Source organism: Nelumbo nucifera, chromosome 1, assembly GCF_055504915.1.
Source record: "Nelumbo nucifera cultivar China Antique chromosome 1, China Antique-T2T, whole genome shotgun sequence".
Taxonomy (NCBI): domain Eukaryota; kingdom Viridiplantae; phylum Streptophyta; class Magnoliopsida; order Proteales; family Nelumbonaceae; genus Nelumbo; species Nelumbo nucifera.
Genome location: NC_142649.1, coordinates 10,933,422 through 10,952,099, shown reverse-complemented (window position 1 = coordinate 10,952,099; position 18,678 = coordinate 10,933,422). Strand labels below are relative to the sequence as shown.

The following is an 18,678-nucleotide window of genomic DNA, read 5'->3' as shown; positions in this document are numbered from 1 at the left end:
CAATAAACAATGCATGGGAAATGAAGTGGAAACGCCCCCCCAGCAATTGGGGGAGACAACTTTTTGAAGCTTCCCCAATGCCCTCTATTTCTAATTTTATAGAATTCTTCTATAAATGGTAGTACAAACACTTGTTCTTTAATTTGTCCAGCCAAACAGGACTTGCATGAGCTAAAGCCAAGAAAACGCCTAGCTGGATTTTTTTTTTTACTTATTTCAAGTAAACAAAGAAACACAACGGAGCTATTCCAAACACCACCTCCAATCAAGGCTTAAAATCCTCTTTGACTCCTTCTCTCTCTCTCTCTCTCTCTCCCAGTCTGCGCGTCTGCTCCTTCAGTAGTCCTCCCGTTATATTTATCTACTAATCTCTCAAGTCTCCAAATTCTTCAGTTTCAAACATACCCACCCCAGTAACCAGCACATTTTCCTTCTTTTTTTTTTCTAATATATCAAGTCTCAACCGCTCAAGCAATACTTCTGCCTTCTGCAGAAGCAATTGAATGCCCATTATATATAGTATAATATATTAGATAGATTGGAATAAGAGGGAACAATCTCACAAAGTGAAGGAAAGAGAGAGAGGAAGAAATCATGGCGGGAGGAGGGACGACGTTGGAGTTCACGCCAACGTGGGTTGTCGCTTGTGTTTGTACTATTATCGTCGCCATTTCTCTTGCCGTCGAGCGGATCCTTCACTTCACTGGAAAGGCAAAGCCCCAACAAAGCTCTCGCGCTTCCCTATTTCGATTCTGTCTCAGAGACTCTGGTTTCTGTCCTTTTTAATGTTATTTCTGCTGGGGAAGGGATAATAATGACTTGAAATGCAAACAAACACAACCCCATTTGTGTCAGCTCAGTTTCAAGCCTGAAGCTCATTTGCTCTCCTTTTCCTTTCCTTTTGCAGTACTTGAAGAAGAAGAACCAGAAACCTCTCTTTGAAGCCTTGCAGAAAGTAAAAGAAGGTAATAGCTCTTCGTCTCTCTCTGCAATATAATGATAACTCAGATGTAAAGACTCGAAGCATGGACCACTAAAAAGAACTTGACAAACAAAATACCCATCAGAGGAAAATCTGGAATTTTAGCTTTATCAAATCATGGGTTTGGTGTGGTTGCAGAACTGATGCTTTTGGGGTTCATATCTCTTCTGCTGACGGTTTTTCAAGATAGAATTTCTAAATTCTGCATCTCCGAAAGTTTAGCTCACCATATGCTTCCATGTAAGCTGACGAGTGACAGTAAAACGTCATCCACCGCACATTATCAAAGTTTCTTCCTGCCCTTTGTCTCCGGGACTGGCAGGCGCCTCCTCGCCGAAGGATCCAATTCCGATTACTGCACGAAGAAGGTAAAACAATAACAGATTCTTAATGTCATTCAAGCTCAGTATTCTTGCCTTGAAGCTACTAATGAAATTTGCGAAGAAGAAAAATCTATACTCATGTCAGCCATCACAGTTCCATTCCTATGCATACTTGATTGTAAGACATTCGAGAAGGGTGGGGGCAGAAAGGGGAGAAATGTTTAGAATTCTGTGCCTGTTCTGTTGGAAATTCTCTAAGAGCAGTCAATTAAATTCCCCTTGACCTGTGATTTTAGAAGCCAATATGGTTGAACTGTTAATCTAATTCCACACTTGCAGTCCTCATTGCGAGAATGCCATCCATATTTTTTCCCTATGGTGCCAGTCATGATATGCCTTTTCCCTCCTTAGTGAATACATTTTTTGATGCTTGTCTGGTGTGCATATGTTTTGATTTTCCTTGTCTTTTCCCCAAAAATGTTGTTGAGGCCTTTATGCTTTCTCTTTGTGATTGTTTTTTCACATAGCCACACAGTGTTTTAACAATCATAGCTAACATTCAAATGAAACTTTTCATCAAAACCCCTTATTATGTCAGAACCAAAGGAACGGTTCAACCTTCAACATGTCCAGTCAATCAAGGAAAACTTGAGAATTTGTCTTTGAAAAATTATAGTATGATTCACAAGATGAGCACTGCAAGGCTGCTCAGGTTGCTTTTATATCATGGAGCTAGCAAATCATAAATTTCATATGGAAGATTGAAATGCAGATAGTCAACTAAGAAACTAACACCAAATATCTGCCTTGATATGTGTAAAGAGACAGTTGTTCATTTCCCCTCTTTGTTGTGTACGGTGCAAATGAGGTGTGAGAGTTTATCTTTTCCTTTCTTTCGATGGATAGAACATGTATACATTCTCTTACATGACTTTGCTTTGAATTTTTGATTTCTTGTCTGCTTTTCAAATAGTGTTTCCTATATTATAGGTATATAACTGAAGATTTTGTGTAAAATTGATTTACTTTCAGAACTTGGATGTCTGATTATCTTCTCATTTTCTTTTCAGGGTGAGGTCCCACTTTTATCTATCACTGCATTGCATCATCTTCACATCTTTATCTTTGTATTAGCAATTGTCCACGTGACTTTCTGTGCTCTTACCATTGTTTTTGGAGGAGCAAAGGTAATCAAGTTTAGAGTACTCTGTTTTTCTTTTTTGTTCATGTTCTTCATTGTTGGATATTGATTTCTCATCTGTGGTACAGATACGCCAATGGAAACATTGGGAGGACTCTATTTCAAACGATAAGTCTCATGAAGATGAGGGTAATGCTTAATGGTCAAAACTAGATTTTATCTTATGTTTTCTTTATTCTTTTCCTCCACTTTTCTCCTCCATAGAGCATTTTCAGTTGACACTAACCATTTATCATATACTGCTAAGAATCATGGAAAGAAACACATGGTTTTGCACTCCTCTAATATGAACCAGTACTTAGTGCAGTTGTGAAGTCAAAGGTCACTCATGTCCATGAACACGCGTTCATCAAGGATCATTTTCAGGGTATTGGAAAAGACTCAGCTTTTCTAGGTTGGGTGGTAAGTTACCATGTTATTTATGATAAAAGATGTTGACACATTTTATCAAATTGAAGCTTCAAATGAACCCAAAAGTTAATTCTTATCCTAGAGCTTCCTACTTTCTTATTATACATGAATGTGTACTGATTTGTGCAATTCATTGTAAATATTCATCTAACTGTGTGGTTCCCTGCTAGTGATGGGTGGAAAATATGACCAACTCTTGCTAGTCTAGCCCAACTTTAGGGCTGGGTTCATCTAGCCCTAGTAGCTTAAGAAACTTGATTGGGATGTTCCTCATCATATGGTATGCAGTACAAAAATTTATTTGTTCTATGCACTTTAGATTATCACTGGTAATTTTGTTTTAATCTATAACAAGAGTGCATGTTAGATTATGGTATAACGGAGCAAAATAAAACATGGAAAAGCCAACTTGAACTTCTGGAATCTGGACATGAATATCAATATTTGAATGTTGATAGCTCCAAAGTTGGATTAAAGCATTCTTCACTGTTATATAGGTCATCATGAAAAGAAGCAGATCTAATGATTGTAGATTAGTAGTGCATGTAGTTGCAAGAGCATAAAGAAATTTCATCTAGTCTATCTTCATTTGGAATGTTCAATCCAAAGATGTTTTAGTTCCTTTCTGTTATATGCAATGTAAAACCAAAAAAAAAAAAAGGGAAGTGGGGTTCCAGATTATTTACATCCAAATCCATGGAGTGTTAGAATCCATGGAGTGGCAAGTGTTTTATCCAAGTTTTCTGATACCTATAATTAAGTTATGGGTCACATATCTTGTCATTGATATCATTACATTTGCAGGTTCTTCTTGATCCTACCTTGTGTAATTTCTGAATTTGTCTTGAGAATATGTTATTATGGACTTTACTTATAATATCTATTATATCTAATGGGCAATTAACCATTGTTTGAATGCAATGTTTACTGTGCTTCATTCAGCATTCTTTTTTCAAGCAATTTTATGGATCGGTGACCAAATCAGATTACATCACACTGCGGTTGGGTTTCATTATGGTAGGCTCTAAGTTCCATGTGATGGTTAAATATCAAGATTTTATTTCTTTTTAGAAAAAAAATACTTTTTCATTTCCCCCTTTCTAATTTGAATTATTTCTGTTTCAGACTCATTGCAGGGGGAACCCACGGTTTAATTTTCACAAGTACATGATTCGTGCCCTTGAAGCTGATTTTAAAAGAGTTGTTGGCATAAGGTAACTGATATCTTGGACTGGGATGATTTGCTAAAGGCTGAAATTGCAGTTATAGTTGTATTTGTTAATTTGCATATTAAAATTTTCTTTTAAATCTTTAGGTGAAAGTTCTTCCCTGGCTCAAAACCCCTTCATTTTCTTGTTTGCTTATATAGTTCTAACCATTCTCATTTATTTCACTGCAGTTGGTATCTTTGGTTATTTGTGGTCATTTTTTTATTGCTGAATGTTGATGGTAAGATACACTCTTTAAGTTCGTGATGGCAATTCCAATTTTTCATATGCAGTATACAGTCAATTGTATTTCCCTTTTTATCCTTTTTTTTCATTTAATACCTTTTGAGCTCCTATGACAACTTTCATGGAGATTCTTTGTAGTCCAATGTCTAATACAGTGTTTTAAAAAACAACCCAGGAACAGAACCATTTTTGGCTTTGTGTCAACGGTTCAATAGTCTGGGTCAAATGGGTCAGCCCATAATGCCATAAAGCAGGTAATAGATAAAAATGTATAGAAAAAGAAAATTACAGAAATTCACAAAAAAAAGTTGGGCATATCTCTAATATTATATATTTATCATATAGAACAAAATTAAGTGTGATAAATATTACTATTAGTGATGAAAATGGCTAGAAATACCAAAAAACAGAATAAAAAATTAATGTCTAACTCATGACTTGCTGACTTGGTCAAACGGGTAAGCAATTCAACTGGCCAGGTCACCAAGTCAATGTTTGTTTTTGCCAGAAAATGGTAATAGGGTGAAAGAGACTGGGAAACATGATGTGACCAGGTCATAGGTCAGCCAGTTCAACCATGGATTGAAAAACATTGGTCTAATCTAATAAAATGTGTAGATACTCTTGGATGTGGATTGCAGTTGATTTTGTTTCTCAACTCGAATGGGGGAAGTGGCATAAATTCTACAATTTTATAACTTGAATTTTTTTATAGTAATGAAGATCCATTAAGAGAAAATAAGATATAAAAAGTACATTTAAGGTTGCAAGAGATCACCAAGTTGAAAGAGAGATATAGACAAGAAAAAGCTACCCCACCCATGGTTCAAAGTATTGATACACTTTGATACAGGGGTGTACGAGTGTACCAATACTTTGAACCTTGTGCTTCTTTTTTTTTCAAAATTTCACAGGGGGACATTTTTATGTTATTTACTTATTAAAATAGGCATGCCATTGATCAAAAGATATGATACAATATGCCCGATGCGTGGTGTATCATATCAATACTTTGAACCTTGCCCCTACCAACAAAATGCCCAATACCCACCGAGATAATAGTAAGAAAATAATAGACATCAAATCTCCTCCCCTGATCAACCTCTTAGCTAAACCAAAAAAACTTTGTAACACGACTCTCCAAACCAGACATTGCACACTACTTCAAAAAATTATATTGAACCTGAAAATCTCGCAATATCATATTCCTCTTTCAAGTTTCAAATATCAATTTCGGAAACATCCAAACAAAACAAATCCTCATGAACTCTTACAAACTCCCAACTGCATGCTCTTTCACCCCCCCTTCGAAAACCTCAAACAACCCAGTGAAACTTAATTTTGGGCTACATAAAGGAATTTGTAGGAGCAAATTTAGAACTTTTACTCCTTTTCCTCTCTTCTAATTCCCTAAGCACTTTTTCTATCATGTTCTTCCCCTCCCAAGGAGAACAAACATAATTTTTTGCCTATCTCAACTTCTTTATTTATCACATTATTAAAATCTACCATCTCATTAACCTTGTAAACTTCATCCACTAGGACAACATCTTCTCCTGCCACTTCCTATGCTATTCCCTCTAATTGATTTTCATTTTCATCATCAGAACCTGCCAATGACTCATCCGATTTTCTGCAATTGGCCGTGTTCTATTACTTGGACTTCTGAGAATCCTTTACCAATACTGAGCTCTTGATATTCTCCCTAGAAGGATCTGAAAGACCAGCAGAAGCAGGCATAACCATTTTTTGCCTAATATTAATATCATTCTGTAAAACCATCTCTCTTATTACTCTTCACCAGAATTGATTTGCAACCAGTATTAATATCTAAATTATTATTCTTAGAAGAAATCATCAGCTCTTTAAACATGTTCCCTGAATCTTTTCCAGTGTGATAAATCCTTTCTAGCCTTCCTTTTGTTGACCTCCTAAATTTATTAGGACCAACCCCTAAAATACCACCTTTTAGATGGGAAAAGACTTTTGATATATGAACCAACCTTCAGTTCTGCTGTCTCATGGTTCATCTGAAAGCAGAATTATTCTTACTGGACAATGGAATTATCATCTTGCTAACTTCAGGTTCCAAAAGGAACTCCTTCCCATTGCACCTTCTTCTACCCAAATCGACCCCCAGCATATTCCATCAGAAATTTTACAAAAGCCTCTGGGCTAATATGCACTGTCCCAGGAACTCCCTAAACATCATCTTCCCCTTCTAAACAACTAGTTGAATAATCAAGTAATTAACCTTCTTGGTATTAATGCCGTCTAACTTTGCTGAGTCAGAACCATCCAGAAGGAAAGCATTTTTATTGGAGCAAACTTTGTCATCAACGAGAGCCATATCTCACACCACACCTTTATCTGAGCCAAGTTAGCTCCAGCCACCTCTTTTTGGGTTTCAAACACCCAATAGAATGCTTAATAGACGGTTTTTCTTCTTCCTTGAATATCTTTTAGCCTCTTCTTCCTTGCTGTCATTTTTCTTTGTGGCATCTGTAGATATATTTCGGAAGTTGGATACAGGATCAACACCCTCCTCCTTTTGCCTTTCATATCTAATTTTATTGTCAAGGGAGTATCAGTTACTTCAAATATGCTGTGTTATAATTTCATGAACCTGCTTTTGAACTCATGCTATGAACTGCTGCTTCTGTTCCTGATCACTTGCTGAAGATAATAGCTTCTAAAGGATGCTGTATTCTTATTCACATGTGCAGGTTGGCATACATACTTTTGGATAGCATTCATTCCATTTATTGTAAGTGGACATGGCATAACCCCTTTTTCTAGTTTATCTTATACTTGTAGTACCCCTTTATGCATGCTGATTTTTTTGAGAGAATATAAAGTAATATTTTATATTATCACTATACTGTGAGCTCAAATTACAAGTATATCATATATGCAGCATGTACAACCAGGAACTATAGATCGGATTTCAAGTGAGGCCCCCAAAAATGAGCTTTACCAAACATAAGATGCTAAAAAAAAAGTATAAAAACTGAAAACTTATCTGACTAGCCGAAAAGATTGCTATTGTCAAAAAACTGACAGTAAGGAATTCTTCTGAAGAGACCATGACAGATAACCAGGAGTTAATAGAAGTAAACTTGTTGGACCACCTTGTCCAGACCCCACCTCTTCCCTTCAAAAATTCATCCATTCCTTCCACAACCCCCAACAAATTGCATAGGGAACTGTACTCCACAAAAACCCCTTATGCATGCAAATTAAATTCATATCAGTGCTTAATCTGAAATTCTGCATGAATAACTTTTTTTTTTCTTGACAAAATGATAAGAGATATTATATTAAAAGATGAAAAGCATTCCTCAAAACATAGATGCAACATGCATGTATAACCTCAGAGAACAGCAACAAAGAAAAACCAGCACCTCACTAGAACCTCATTATATCAAAACAGAAAAATTGTCATCCCATGAATAAACTGTTAAGTTACATTTGATTCTGGTAGTCAAAAAATTTTGCATTTTTTCTTGTTATTGTGGCTAGAATCCAATAGGTTTTGTCTGCACGCATGCATGAATTTCATGGCTTTTCCCTTTTAATTTCTAACTGAATTTGAACCTGCACAAACCAAATTATGGACATTTATTAGTCTTATTCATAAGATTCATTTGCACCAATTCTAGCAACTAGTTTCTTGCTTTGCTCTTCCTTGTACACCACACATGCATCTGCCTTTGGTAGCATAGCATTCAAGAACATCATTGGGATCATTAGTTATTTAATTTCCCTTTCCTGTCTGCCTTCCTGCTACTGCCTTAGCCTTTTACCGGGATATTTTTATTATAAGAACACCATTCTCCAAAATCGATAAAAAGAATAAAAACCATTAACCAGATTTAGGAATTTACTGTGTAACTTTACATTTTGGAGGAATGCCCACTTCTGCTTTTCACCTTTAGATATCTAACAGCAGGGTAACCTAATAAAAAAAGCCATTATCTGATGTTGGTCCAGCTATCTGGGGTCTTCTGACTTTGTGGGTGGTGGACTGGGTATGGACCTTTTTTGGTAAAAGGATACAGACCTAAGCTTTGATATTTTTTGTACGAAGTGGCTGCTGCCTAACTCAAGCTCACATTCCAATGGTTGTCAGCCTGAGGTTTTACCATTAGACCAATTAGTGCCCCTAACATTGTGTAACTGGGTTTTGGTCAATTTAGGAAGAGAGGGACAACAGAATATTCCATGATAAAAGGAGAACAAAGAGGTGAGGAAAGAGAAAAAAGAGGAGCAAGAAAGAAGACCAAGGGAGAAGCAGCCCAAATACAGAATCAAAACAAGAAGAATTGAGAGAGAATACAAGAATCAAGGGAAGCTGTAAATCACTACAATTATGTCGGAATTGTGGAGAAAGATTGCACATTCCATTGGCTTCTATGTGGAATGTGACTCCTTTTCTCCTCCAAAAGTTTGGAGTGGACAAAATCCAAGATTTGATCACTATGCGTAGGTTTGCTAGAGAGAAAAGGATAAAGTGATTCTTAATGCCCCCTTTAGCATGCCCCCTTTATTCCATTATTAATGAAATCTGTGGTACCCAGTGATTGAGAGATTTACAAAGAGACTTGCGAATTGGAAGAGAAATTACATTTGTTTGGGAGGTAGGATAACCTTGATAAAGTCGATGTTGGCTAACTTACCAGTGGATTTCCTATCTACCTTTAGGATACCGGTGAAAGTAGCAAACCAGGTAGAGAAGATTATGAGGGACTTCCTTTGGGAATCAGGAGACACCAAAAGAGACCACCTAGTGAAGTGGGAGGTGGTTTTTAGAAGTAGAGATGAAGGGGGACTAGGAACAGGAAATCTTAGGCTAAGAAATACAGCATTATTGGGGAAATGGTTGTGGAGATTGCCTTTGGAACAGGATAGACTTTGGCATAGAGTGATTATTAGCATTCATGGATTGGCAAACAATGGTTGGGATGCAGGAGTTGACCCAAGGTTTTCCCGGTGCTCTCCCTGGAAATCTATTCATGGTATTTTACCTTCATTCCTTCCTTATGTCAAATTTGATGCTTGTGCAGGAAATAAGGTCTTATTTTGGGAAGATGCTTGGGTTGGAGACACTCCCCTTAATGAAAGGTTCCCTTTTATTTATTCACTATCTGAAAATAAAAGAAAAGTGATCTCTTCGGCCTTTACTGATAACTCTTGGGACTTGGGTTTGAGGAGAGGCCTAAGGGAGTCGGAAATGACAATGGTTGATGAATTAATTAAACTTCTAGGGTCAACTTACCTAGATCAATCTTGTGTGGATAGTAGAATTTGGAAACCTTCCCCTTCTGGTGTGTTCACTTGCTCTTCCTTTTTTGATATCCTCATTCAATCACCAAACCCTGTAAGGAGCTTTCCTTCAAAGGAGATTTGGTGTCAGCCTGTACCCCTAAAAGTTCAGGCTTTTTGTTGGGAGGTGGTTATCCAAAAAATCAATACTCTAGATTTGTTGCAAAGAAAAAGGCCAAATGTTTGCCTATCACCCCATGTTTGTAGCCTCTGCTTGGGATCTGGTGAGACGATCACACACCTATTGATTTCTTGTCCATTTGTATGCTTTATTTGGACTTGGTTCTCTTCTATCTTTGGTTGTAGGTGGACACCTCCCCCAGATGTGGCAAGCCTTTTTGACCCAAGCTTTTTCAGGCAACCAAAGAGGCGTGGAAGATTAATGTGGAGAGCCACGAGCAACTATCTTATGGTCAGTTTGGGAAGAAAGGAATAATAGAATCTTTAAAGGCATGGAGAAGTCCAAGGAGGCAATTGTAGAAAGGATAATTATTATGACTATTCATCGGTTGAAAACTTTGGATTTGTTTAAAGACTTCTCAGCTGAAGACATTTACAGGAATTGGGAAGTGGTAGCTTCTACAACTTCCATGAAACCTATTGTGCAAGAATTGTGGTCCCCACCAACACAACAAAGAGAAATTGATTTTTGATGGGAGTTCAAGAGGTAACCCGGGCCCTTCAGGTATAGGAGGAACTTTCAGAGATGAAAATGGCAGAATTGTGGCTTTGTTTTCAGGACCAATAGGAGTGGGGGACTCATTGAGAGCGGAGGTGATGGCCTTGCTTCAAGGTGTAAGATATGCAAAACAGTTGGGGTTACACCAAATTGAGATTGAGGGAGACTCTAAATTGTTGATCGACTGGCTACAATCTGGTAAGTTGGGAGCCTGAATTTATAGACAACCCATAAGGGAAATCCACAATACACAAGGGAGATCGGTGCATGCTTCAAATGGACAAGGAGATCAGCTAATTGTTTAGCTGACACGTTGGCTAAACAAGGGACTGTGAGGGAGAGTATGTTCTGGGCAGTTTTGTAAGAAAGATAAATGGGGCTCAACACCTACTTAGGGGTTGACAGCTGTACTTAAATCTGGAAAGTTATTTAATGATGTTACCGTTTCCAATAAAAAAAAATCTGTGGTTATTGATCAAAAACAAAAAAAAAGCCCCCTTTAGCATGCTCATCTTTAAACCAAATCCCATCTTTGCTGAAGAGTTGAAGATCTCATTCCTTTGTCTCCTCCACAAGATGGATGCAGGGAAGAATTTTGAGTTGCTTTGCTAGAGAGAAAAGGATGTTAAAATGATTCTTAGTGCCTCCTTCAACATCCTCATCTTTAAACCAAGTCCCATCTTTTCCGAAGAGCCTGAAGGTCTCATTCCTTTGTCTCCTCCACAGGATAGATGCAGGGAAGAATTTTGAGTTGCTTTCCCTTCAATGTGGCCATAGAATTCCAGATTTCTATGCCCTATCCCCAATACTTCTCTTTTACTATTTTGTTCTCAATTGATAACTCAACTTAAATGCCCATGATTTGACTTTTAGGTTTTCTGCATTTTTTAAGGTGTTTTATTAAATTATTTTTTTTGAAAGTTAAAAAGAAAATTTTATTAAAAATAAAAGACCAGGTCAAATATAAGCACCTTCTAGGTGTTAAGATAACACCTGTCCAACATACAGCAAAAACAAGATCAAGAGCACAAAAATATGAGGGTACAAAGTGAAGCCCCCGAACACAGCATCTTAACCATCTTCTTCAAACAGATCATCTTGCTCAACTCAATCCTTCTCCCATACCACCGATTTCTCTCCCTTAACCCCCTAACATTCCAACTCATCAGATTCATCCTCATCCCTCCTCTCAACTTGGCTACATTTCGAAACACTGCAATCACCCTTCTGCCTAGACTTGGTCCTCCTTCCCTCTGCCCCCTCTTGACTTGGTTACATTTCAAAACACTATAATCACTCTTCTACTGTGGCTTGGTCCTCCTCCCCCCTCTTGACTTGGCTTCATTTCAAAACGTTGCAATCACTCTTTTGCTTTGACTTGGACCTCCTCCCCCTCCCCCCCAGCTACAATTCAAAACATTGTAAATAGAACTCTTCCACTGTGGCTTGGACCCCCCCTCCCTCTCGACTTGGCTGTGATTAGGGCTGTTCATGGGTCGGGTTGGGTCGGTTTACTAGCGTTTTTCCAACCGACCCGACCTGGTCGGTTTACCTAGAAATGAAACCGAAACCGACCCAGTACTAAGTAAAACCGACCTGGTCGGTTTGAATCGGTTTGGGTCGGTTTTGTGAATGATTCTCTCAGTGTGAACGGTAAAGGATTCAAGTCTAAGAAAGCAAAGGCTGGATGCCTGGAAATTAAAAATGATTTGATGGATTAAAACTGATATTTTATATATAATATGTATATTTCTGAAATAAAGCTGAAATATATATATATATTATATCCACAAATATATATCTGAAATATATATAGTAAAACTGAATATATATATATATATATATCTAAGTCGGTTCGGGTTGGTGATGAAGAAAAACCGGTTTATGTTTTTTTGTAACCCGAAACCGACCAGTGATGAAGAAAAACCGGCCAACTCGGGTTGGATCGGACCGGGTTGATCGGTTTGGGTCTTGTTATGAACAGCCCTAGCTGTGATTCCAAACATTGCAATCACTCTTCTGCTGTGGCTTGGTCCTCCTCCCCCCCTCTTCATTCCAGCTTTTTTCTTTTTTTCTTTCTTCTCATTTTTTGCTTCTCCCTCCTTTTTTATTTTTTTTTGTTCAAATTGTTCAAAAGCAATTCTGGCGAAACGTTCCCCCCCAAGAAAAAGAGCTCTAGAGATTTCCCTACTATAACCTCTCGGTCAACTATCTTACTCAGCTCCAACTTCCTTTTTTCTATTACCTCATCCCTTCCTTTCTCAGGTTCCCCCTCTGCTTCCTTTTCTCCAACCGCCTCTCCTGAACCTACAGTTTCAAACCCTGTCTCTGCTAACAGCTCCTTCTGCCTCACCCGTCTCCTGGCCTAACCCTGAGATCCTCCTATTATAAACCTTATTTTGCAAACTACTGTCCTCTGTTTCCCCCTGCTGCTTCCTCTTCCTCTCACTTGTATTTTATTAAATTATGCTGAAGCTATACAATGGAATCCGTTAACAAATAATATAGGAGACTCTACATTCTAAGAACAACCCTCAAAGCCACAGAAGAAGAGTGATTTGCAATGTTTTGAATTGCAAATAGCCCAAATCACCTCCATGGTAACACCTTCCATCTTTTTTTATTAAATTAGAATGTGTGATAAGTTCCAAAACCTTTCATTTCAAACACATCACATTGGGCCCAGTAGCCTTGAATGCACCACACTTTTTGTGGCCACATTAGCCTAGAACCTACCATTTCAAATAGAATCTATACTCCATGATTTGGTGCCTTCGTTTCATTTGGCCTCCTTGCTTTATTAGTCTAACTGGTGATGGTATTAACCCAGGCTTCTCAAATCATTCCATTTGCATGATCTTTTGTTCTTTTCTCAGTCCCTTTAATGGCCTTTAGGTGAAGGGGACAATTTCCATTATTGATGATTCTAGAACAAAATGAGATAATGCAATATTTCATTTTGTACTCCCATCTGACAGCAATTCCATCTGCCAAGAGTCCTAACTGCAGTAGAGAGTGAGAGTCATTGCATCAGAGCCTAAGATCATTTTTCACATACTAAGTGATTCCCTTGGGTGATTCTATTTTCACGTCAAATTTGTGCTTGGAAAGGAGGCTTTTTGTTCCAGGATTTTGATATCTAACCCATATTTTGCATCTTGTGTATACTGAATGACATCTCTAAACTGCAGATTTAGAAACTTTGTAGGATAGGGAACCTACCAAGGGGACTTCTGTTCTGTTCCGTATACTATCTTTTTTGGTGGGGTTGTTTAACTCTTACATATGCATAATGTTCTTTGACCTGTGGGCAGTGAAAAATTACTGAATAAGTTGGGGTGAGGAGATTGCATTTTCAACCGTTTGGGGAGGGGGTCCAAGGTTTCAAGATCTCAACAAAGGTACTGAAAAATGGATCTAAAGAAGGGGTGAAGGGAGCAAGGATTGAAGAGATCACCAGAAACTATTCTTGGTGGTACGTCAAATGTTTGCAAATGGTAGCAACTTGCAACAATCCTTAGTTTAACTTCTGGGAGCATGTTTGGGTGGGCAGTGAATCACTAAGGACACAATTCCCTTCTCTTTATGTCCTTTCCAACCGTAGGGAGGAACCCTTTTTTGCTTTGACTCCGTCTAATCAAAATGTTGGGTTTAGTTGGGATTTGAGTTTCAGAAGAGGGCTTGATGGCTTTGAAATGAATAATGTCGTTATCTTGCTGCAAAACTTGGAAGGGGTGTGTCTGGAAGTTGGTAAAAGGGATAGGAGAATTTGGACCGCTTCTCTTGTGTCTCTTTTTTCTTAGCCCTTATTCAACTGAGCTAAAGCCAGAGGTCTTCCTTTCCCTCTAGGGAGATTTGGAGTAGTCCTATTCTGTCAAGGGTGGGTGGTCTGTATTGGGAAATGTATTTGGAAAAAAATTAATACTTGTGAGCTACTGCAAAGAAAAAGACCTAGTTGGTGTCTATCCCCACACCAGTGCTCCCTTTGCAAAGCTAATGGTGAGAATTGTTATCACTTATTAAGAATGCTATGGAGAGGGGAAGAATGCTCTAGGGCCTATTTGTTTGGGTGTAGGTGGAATCCTCTACCTAATGTACCAAGCCTATTTGCTTCTACTCTCCTAAGCTGGTCAAAGAAGAGGGGAAGAATGCTATGGAGATGCACCAGGGCAGTGGTGTGTTGGACAATTTGGGAGGAGAGGAACCAAAGAATATTTCTTGAAAAAGAACGAAGCAGATGAGCTACCATCGAAGATATTACCATTAAGATAGTTCACTGGGTTAAGTCACTGAATCTTTTTAAGGATGCTCCCAGCATTGCGGTGATGAGAAAGTGGAAAGAGGTAGCTGATACTGCTCCAGATAAGGAAGTGGTCAGGCCTTTTTGGTCTCCACCCACTAGAGAGGTTTTATTAAGCTCAACTTTGACGGTAGCAGTGAAGGCAATCCAAGTCCATTTGGCATAGGTGGAGTGTTCAGGAATGAGGGCAAAAATATTATTACACTATACTTGGGTCTAATTGGAGTTGTGGACTTGTTAAGGGCTGAATTCATTGCTGTTATGGAAGGGATTCAAAAGGCTAAAGAGCTGAATATCAAAAAGTTGTTAATTGAAGGTGATTTCATGCTTGTAATTAGCTGGCTCCAAAAAGAGGAGGATGGTTGGTGATGTTACATATATGAGAAGAGGAAAGCTGTTAAATTGCTACAAGGGGTAGAGGTGATTTGTAATTGGATCAGAAGAGATGTTAATGCCTTTGCTGATTCGTTTGCTAAACAATGGATGGGAAGGAATAATTTATTTTGGGCTGTGTTGTAAGTTTATTTTCTGTTGGGGAGAGGGCTAGGAGTTTTTATCCCTTCCCTTTCTTTGTACTCAAGTTATTCCTTTCAGGGTAAATTTGCACTCTGGTTCACTTTTGCCTGTGTTTGGCAACATAACATTTATGCATTGACAAATGACAGAAAACACATTTTCCAATGCATATTTACATTGATAATAAGATGTAAAATTACATCAATAAAAAAGAAGTAAATTTGCATACAAGTGGGCTTTTGATAAAAAAGGCATATGCTTTATTGGGATTCATGTTTGCATCCATTACAGCTAAAAGTCTGTTTGGTAAGAAGGTAAATTTGTCAGTGCAAAACTAACCCAACTTTGCAATTTATATGAACCATTTTACACACTACATATTTGCATCCACACTTATTTGCATCGTTTCCAAATGCAACCATAAGGAAATTGATTCTGTTATTGATAAAAAAAGGCAAAGAGACTTGTTTCACTGTCTTCTTTCTTAATTTATTAGGTATTTTGGAGCATGATTTCATACATTATATATATGGTATATCATGCAAAAATGCATCAACCTGTCATTTATGTGATTAGCTGGTAAATTTGCTTAGGCATGCCAAAATATGGGTTAAAAATCTTAGCATTTCTATGATCTGTTTCTGCAGCTTTTACTTGCTGTGGGCACGAAGCTGGAGCATGTGATAGCCCAGTTGGCACATGAGGTTGCTGAGAAACATGTAGCAGTAGAAGGAGAATTGATTGTTCAACCATCAGATGATCACTTCTGGTTCCATCGGCCCCAGATTGTTCTGTTTTTAATTCATATAATTCTCTTCCAGAATGCCTTTGAGATTGCATTTTTCTTCTGGATATGGGTAAGCAATTCTAAGAACTTTCATGGTATCTTTGTTAATTGTGAATTTGAGATGTATAAAAACTAATTCTTCCATCAATTGTAGGTTCAATATGGCTTTGACTCCTGCATCATGGGACAAGTCTGCTACATTATCCCGAGACTGGTTATAGGGTAAAGTTATCTCCTTTGTTCCTTTGCATTTCTAACCCAATCATGTGGGTCTCTATGGTTGAGAATAAATGGCACTGGATCTATATAATTTTTTTAGAAGTGGTTGATTTAGAATACATGGATGCACTGAGTCTAATATATTTGGCTATGATGCCATTTTGCGTTATTTTCTTTAGGGTGTTCATCCAGATATTATGCAGTTACAGCACGCTGCCACTTTATGCCATTGTCACTCAGGTAAGTTGCAGTTGCACTTAAATTCATCTTATTTGACTGAAAGTTCCAGACTAACACCAACTTTTTTCCCCTGAAGATGGGAAGTTCATTTAAAAAGAGTATATTTGATGAGCATGTGCAAGAAGGCCTAGTTGGCTGGGCTCGTAATGCAAAAAAGAAAATGGGTGCAAAAGCAGGTGCTAAAGGCTCTATTGCGGGAATCCAGTTGGGGGAGAAGGTAAGGCAGAGAGAATCTGCAATGGAAGAAGGGAAGGCAGTGATTGAGTCCTCAAGTATCTCAGAGTCAGAAGGGCCCAAATGAAACAGCCCCATCAGCAGCAGACACAGAACATGTCACAAGAGTTGGTTCCCTAATCTCAATCTACTGTAGTTTTTCAGGTCAAATAGAGGGTTCTTTAGTTCAGACAAGCCCCATAGCTTGTAGCTTCTCTCTATATAATATATTTTCTTCCATAAATACAAATGATTTATGTAACATATTTTGAACATCTAAGCTATTGAAAGCAAATATCTGATTGCAGTAGTGTTATCTAGTTCAGATATCGTGATTTAAATAAATTTTCATTATCACGATGCACAATATGCATGCTGGGCCCGACTATGGCATCTGGAAAACGAATCGGGATCTGCTCCTCACACCGACCTCACAGCCACATCCCACTGTGTATTGATAACATCTCATGAAAATAAATATAAGTGGGAGAGATGTTCCCGATGTGGGGCCAGGACAGGCTGTGAGGAGCAGATCCGGATTCCTATAAAACTGATAACTGATAACCAATCAACTGGTTTTCATTCAAATTCATCAGGAAACAGAAAGCATGCAATTTCAAAACCCAATGTTGGTCCTTGCTATATAAGCAAATATGGATTCAATTTTCAAAACCAAAGGAAATGTGTACCCAGGCAGACAATAAAAAATCCACAAATTGAAATATGATATTGATGCTGTCTGTGCTGAGGTAGAAGAGCAGCAGATGAATTTGTATGGACTGAGCTGGGTGCGATTACTTGATAGAAGATCAGAAGCCCTGATGTGGTTCTGACTTCTGAGGAAGAGCACTCCAACAGTCCAGTCAGTAAGCAGATGAGTAACGAGTTGGTCAGCTAAGCCTAACTAATTAAGACGAGCTGGTCCTAGCCGAACAAGTGAGTTTAGAAAACAAGACAGCTAGAATGCTAGAGTGTTGGGGACTATACCTTGGGTGGTGTGCTCTTAAATACTTGTTGGGGAATGTCGTGTGCCTCGTGAGCGCAACAGGTGTTGGCCTTTGAGGCGGCCAATGGTCGAGTTATTAGGGATGTGAGCCAGCAGATGCCATGGGACGAGGAATTCGGGGGGCAGTGTTCATCAACATTAGCCTCTAGGGCCAATGGGAGTGCACCACATCAGCATGGTCTTGCTGGTCCAAATTGGGGACATGTGTCGGCTCTGTGCATTCTTCTCATTGATCCACGTGCCGGGAAACCTGGGCCCGATTTTCACCCTCATCAAGAATGTAGTGAGATGTATATACTATTTTATGAGGGTTTATCCAACTTCAAATTCAATCTGGTTAGATCCAAATTGGGCCCCTTGTAATCAGATCAAAGTATGGACCCACCCTTCTCTCACGTAGATTGCTGGGTCTGGACTCTGGACACCTAAAAAGTATACTCGCGTCTGGTATTCCAAGTATCAAAACCCAACAAATTGAAAAGGCCCCCCAATAAGATAGACATTAGCTTAGATAAATAAGGAGACTAGTCAGATGATTTGTTACCTTCATTACTTATGTGCATTCACTTTGGAATTTATAGTAAAATCTTTTCCACGTCCAGATAATTCCAATAGAATCCCAAGGTTGCAATCATCAGACCACACACGACCTTGGCCCACTTAATTTTCTAGGTGGGACCCGCCCAGTGGCTTGGACATTGGACTTGGCTCCAGACCCAAACCCTTCTGCATGCGCTGTCCCCAAACTCAAAAGTAATGGGAGTTGAGTTTTGATTTTTCACGAGTAGGTGCAAGTGCAGTAAGAACAGCATACAACCAGAAGATTTGTACTCGTTCAAAATTCAAATCCCCTCCTTTAGCTCCTCATATATACATTGCAGATATGCATCCCATACTTTGGGTTCGGGTGTATACTCACTTTAGAGCCTGAGCTTGTCACTTTAGCACCTCATATTCATTTCACTCCAACTCCATTAAACCAACATTATGACAAGGTGTATAATTATTAAAATACCCATGTT

At 38.5% G+C, this 18,678-nt stretch overlaps 1 protein-coding gene across 1 annotated transcript; it reads left to right on the top strand.

Moving 5' to 3' along the window:
* Positions 1-273: 273 nt before the first annotated feature.
* On the top strand, positions 274-16,975 carry LOC104612209 (MLO-like protein 1). The gene is made up of 14 exons (XM_010279556.3): positions 274-711; positions 908-965; positions 1,121-1,350; positions 2,376-2,492; positions 2,575-2,635; positions 2,814-2,908; positions 3,860-3,934; positions 4,043-4,131; positions 4,317-4,366; positions 7,098-7,138; positions 15,839-16,048; positions 16,133-16,200; positions 16,377-16,437; positions 16,514-16,975. The coding sequence occupies exons 1-14, from the start codon at positions 595-597 to the stop codon at positions 16,736-16,738; spliced, it is 1,497 nt and encodes a 498-aa protein (XP_010277858.1). The 5' UTR covers positions 274-594; the 3' UTR covers positions 16,739-16,975.
* The last annotated feature ends 1,703 nt before the right edge of the window (positions 16,976-18,678 follow it).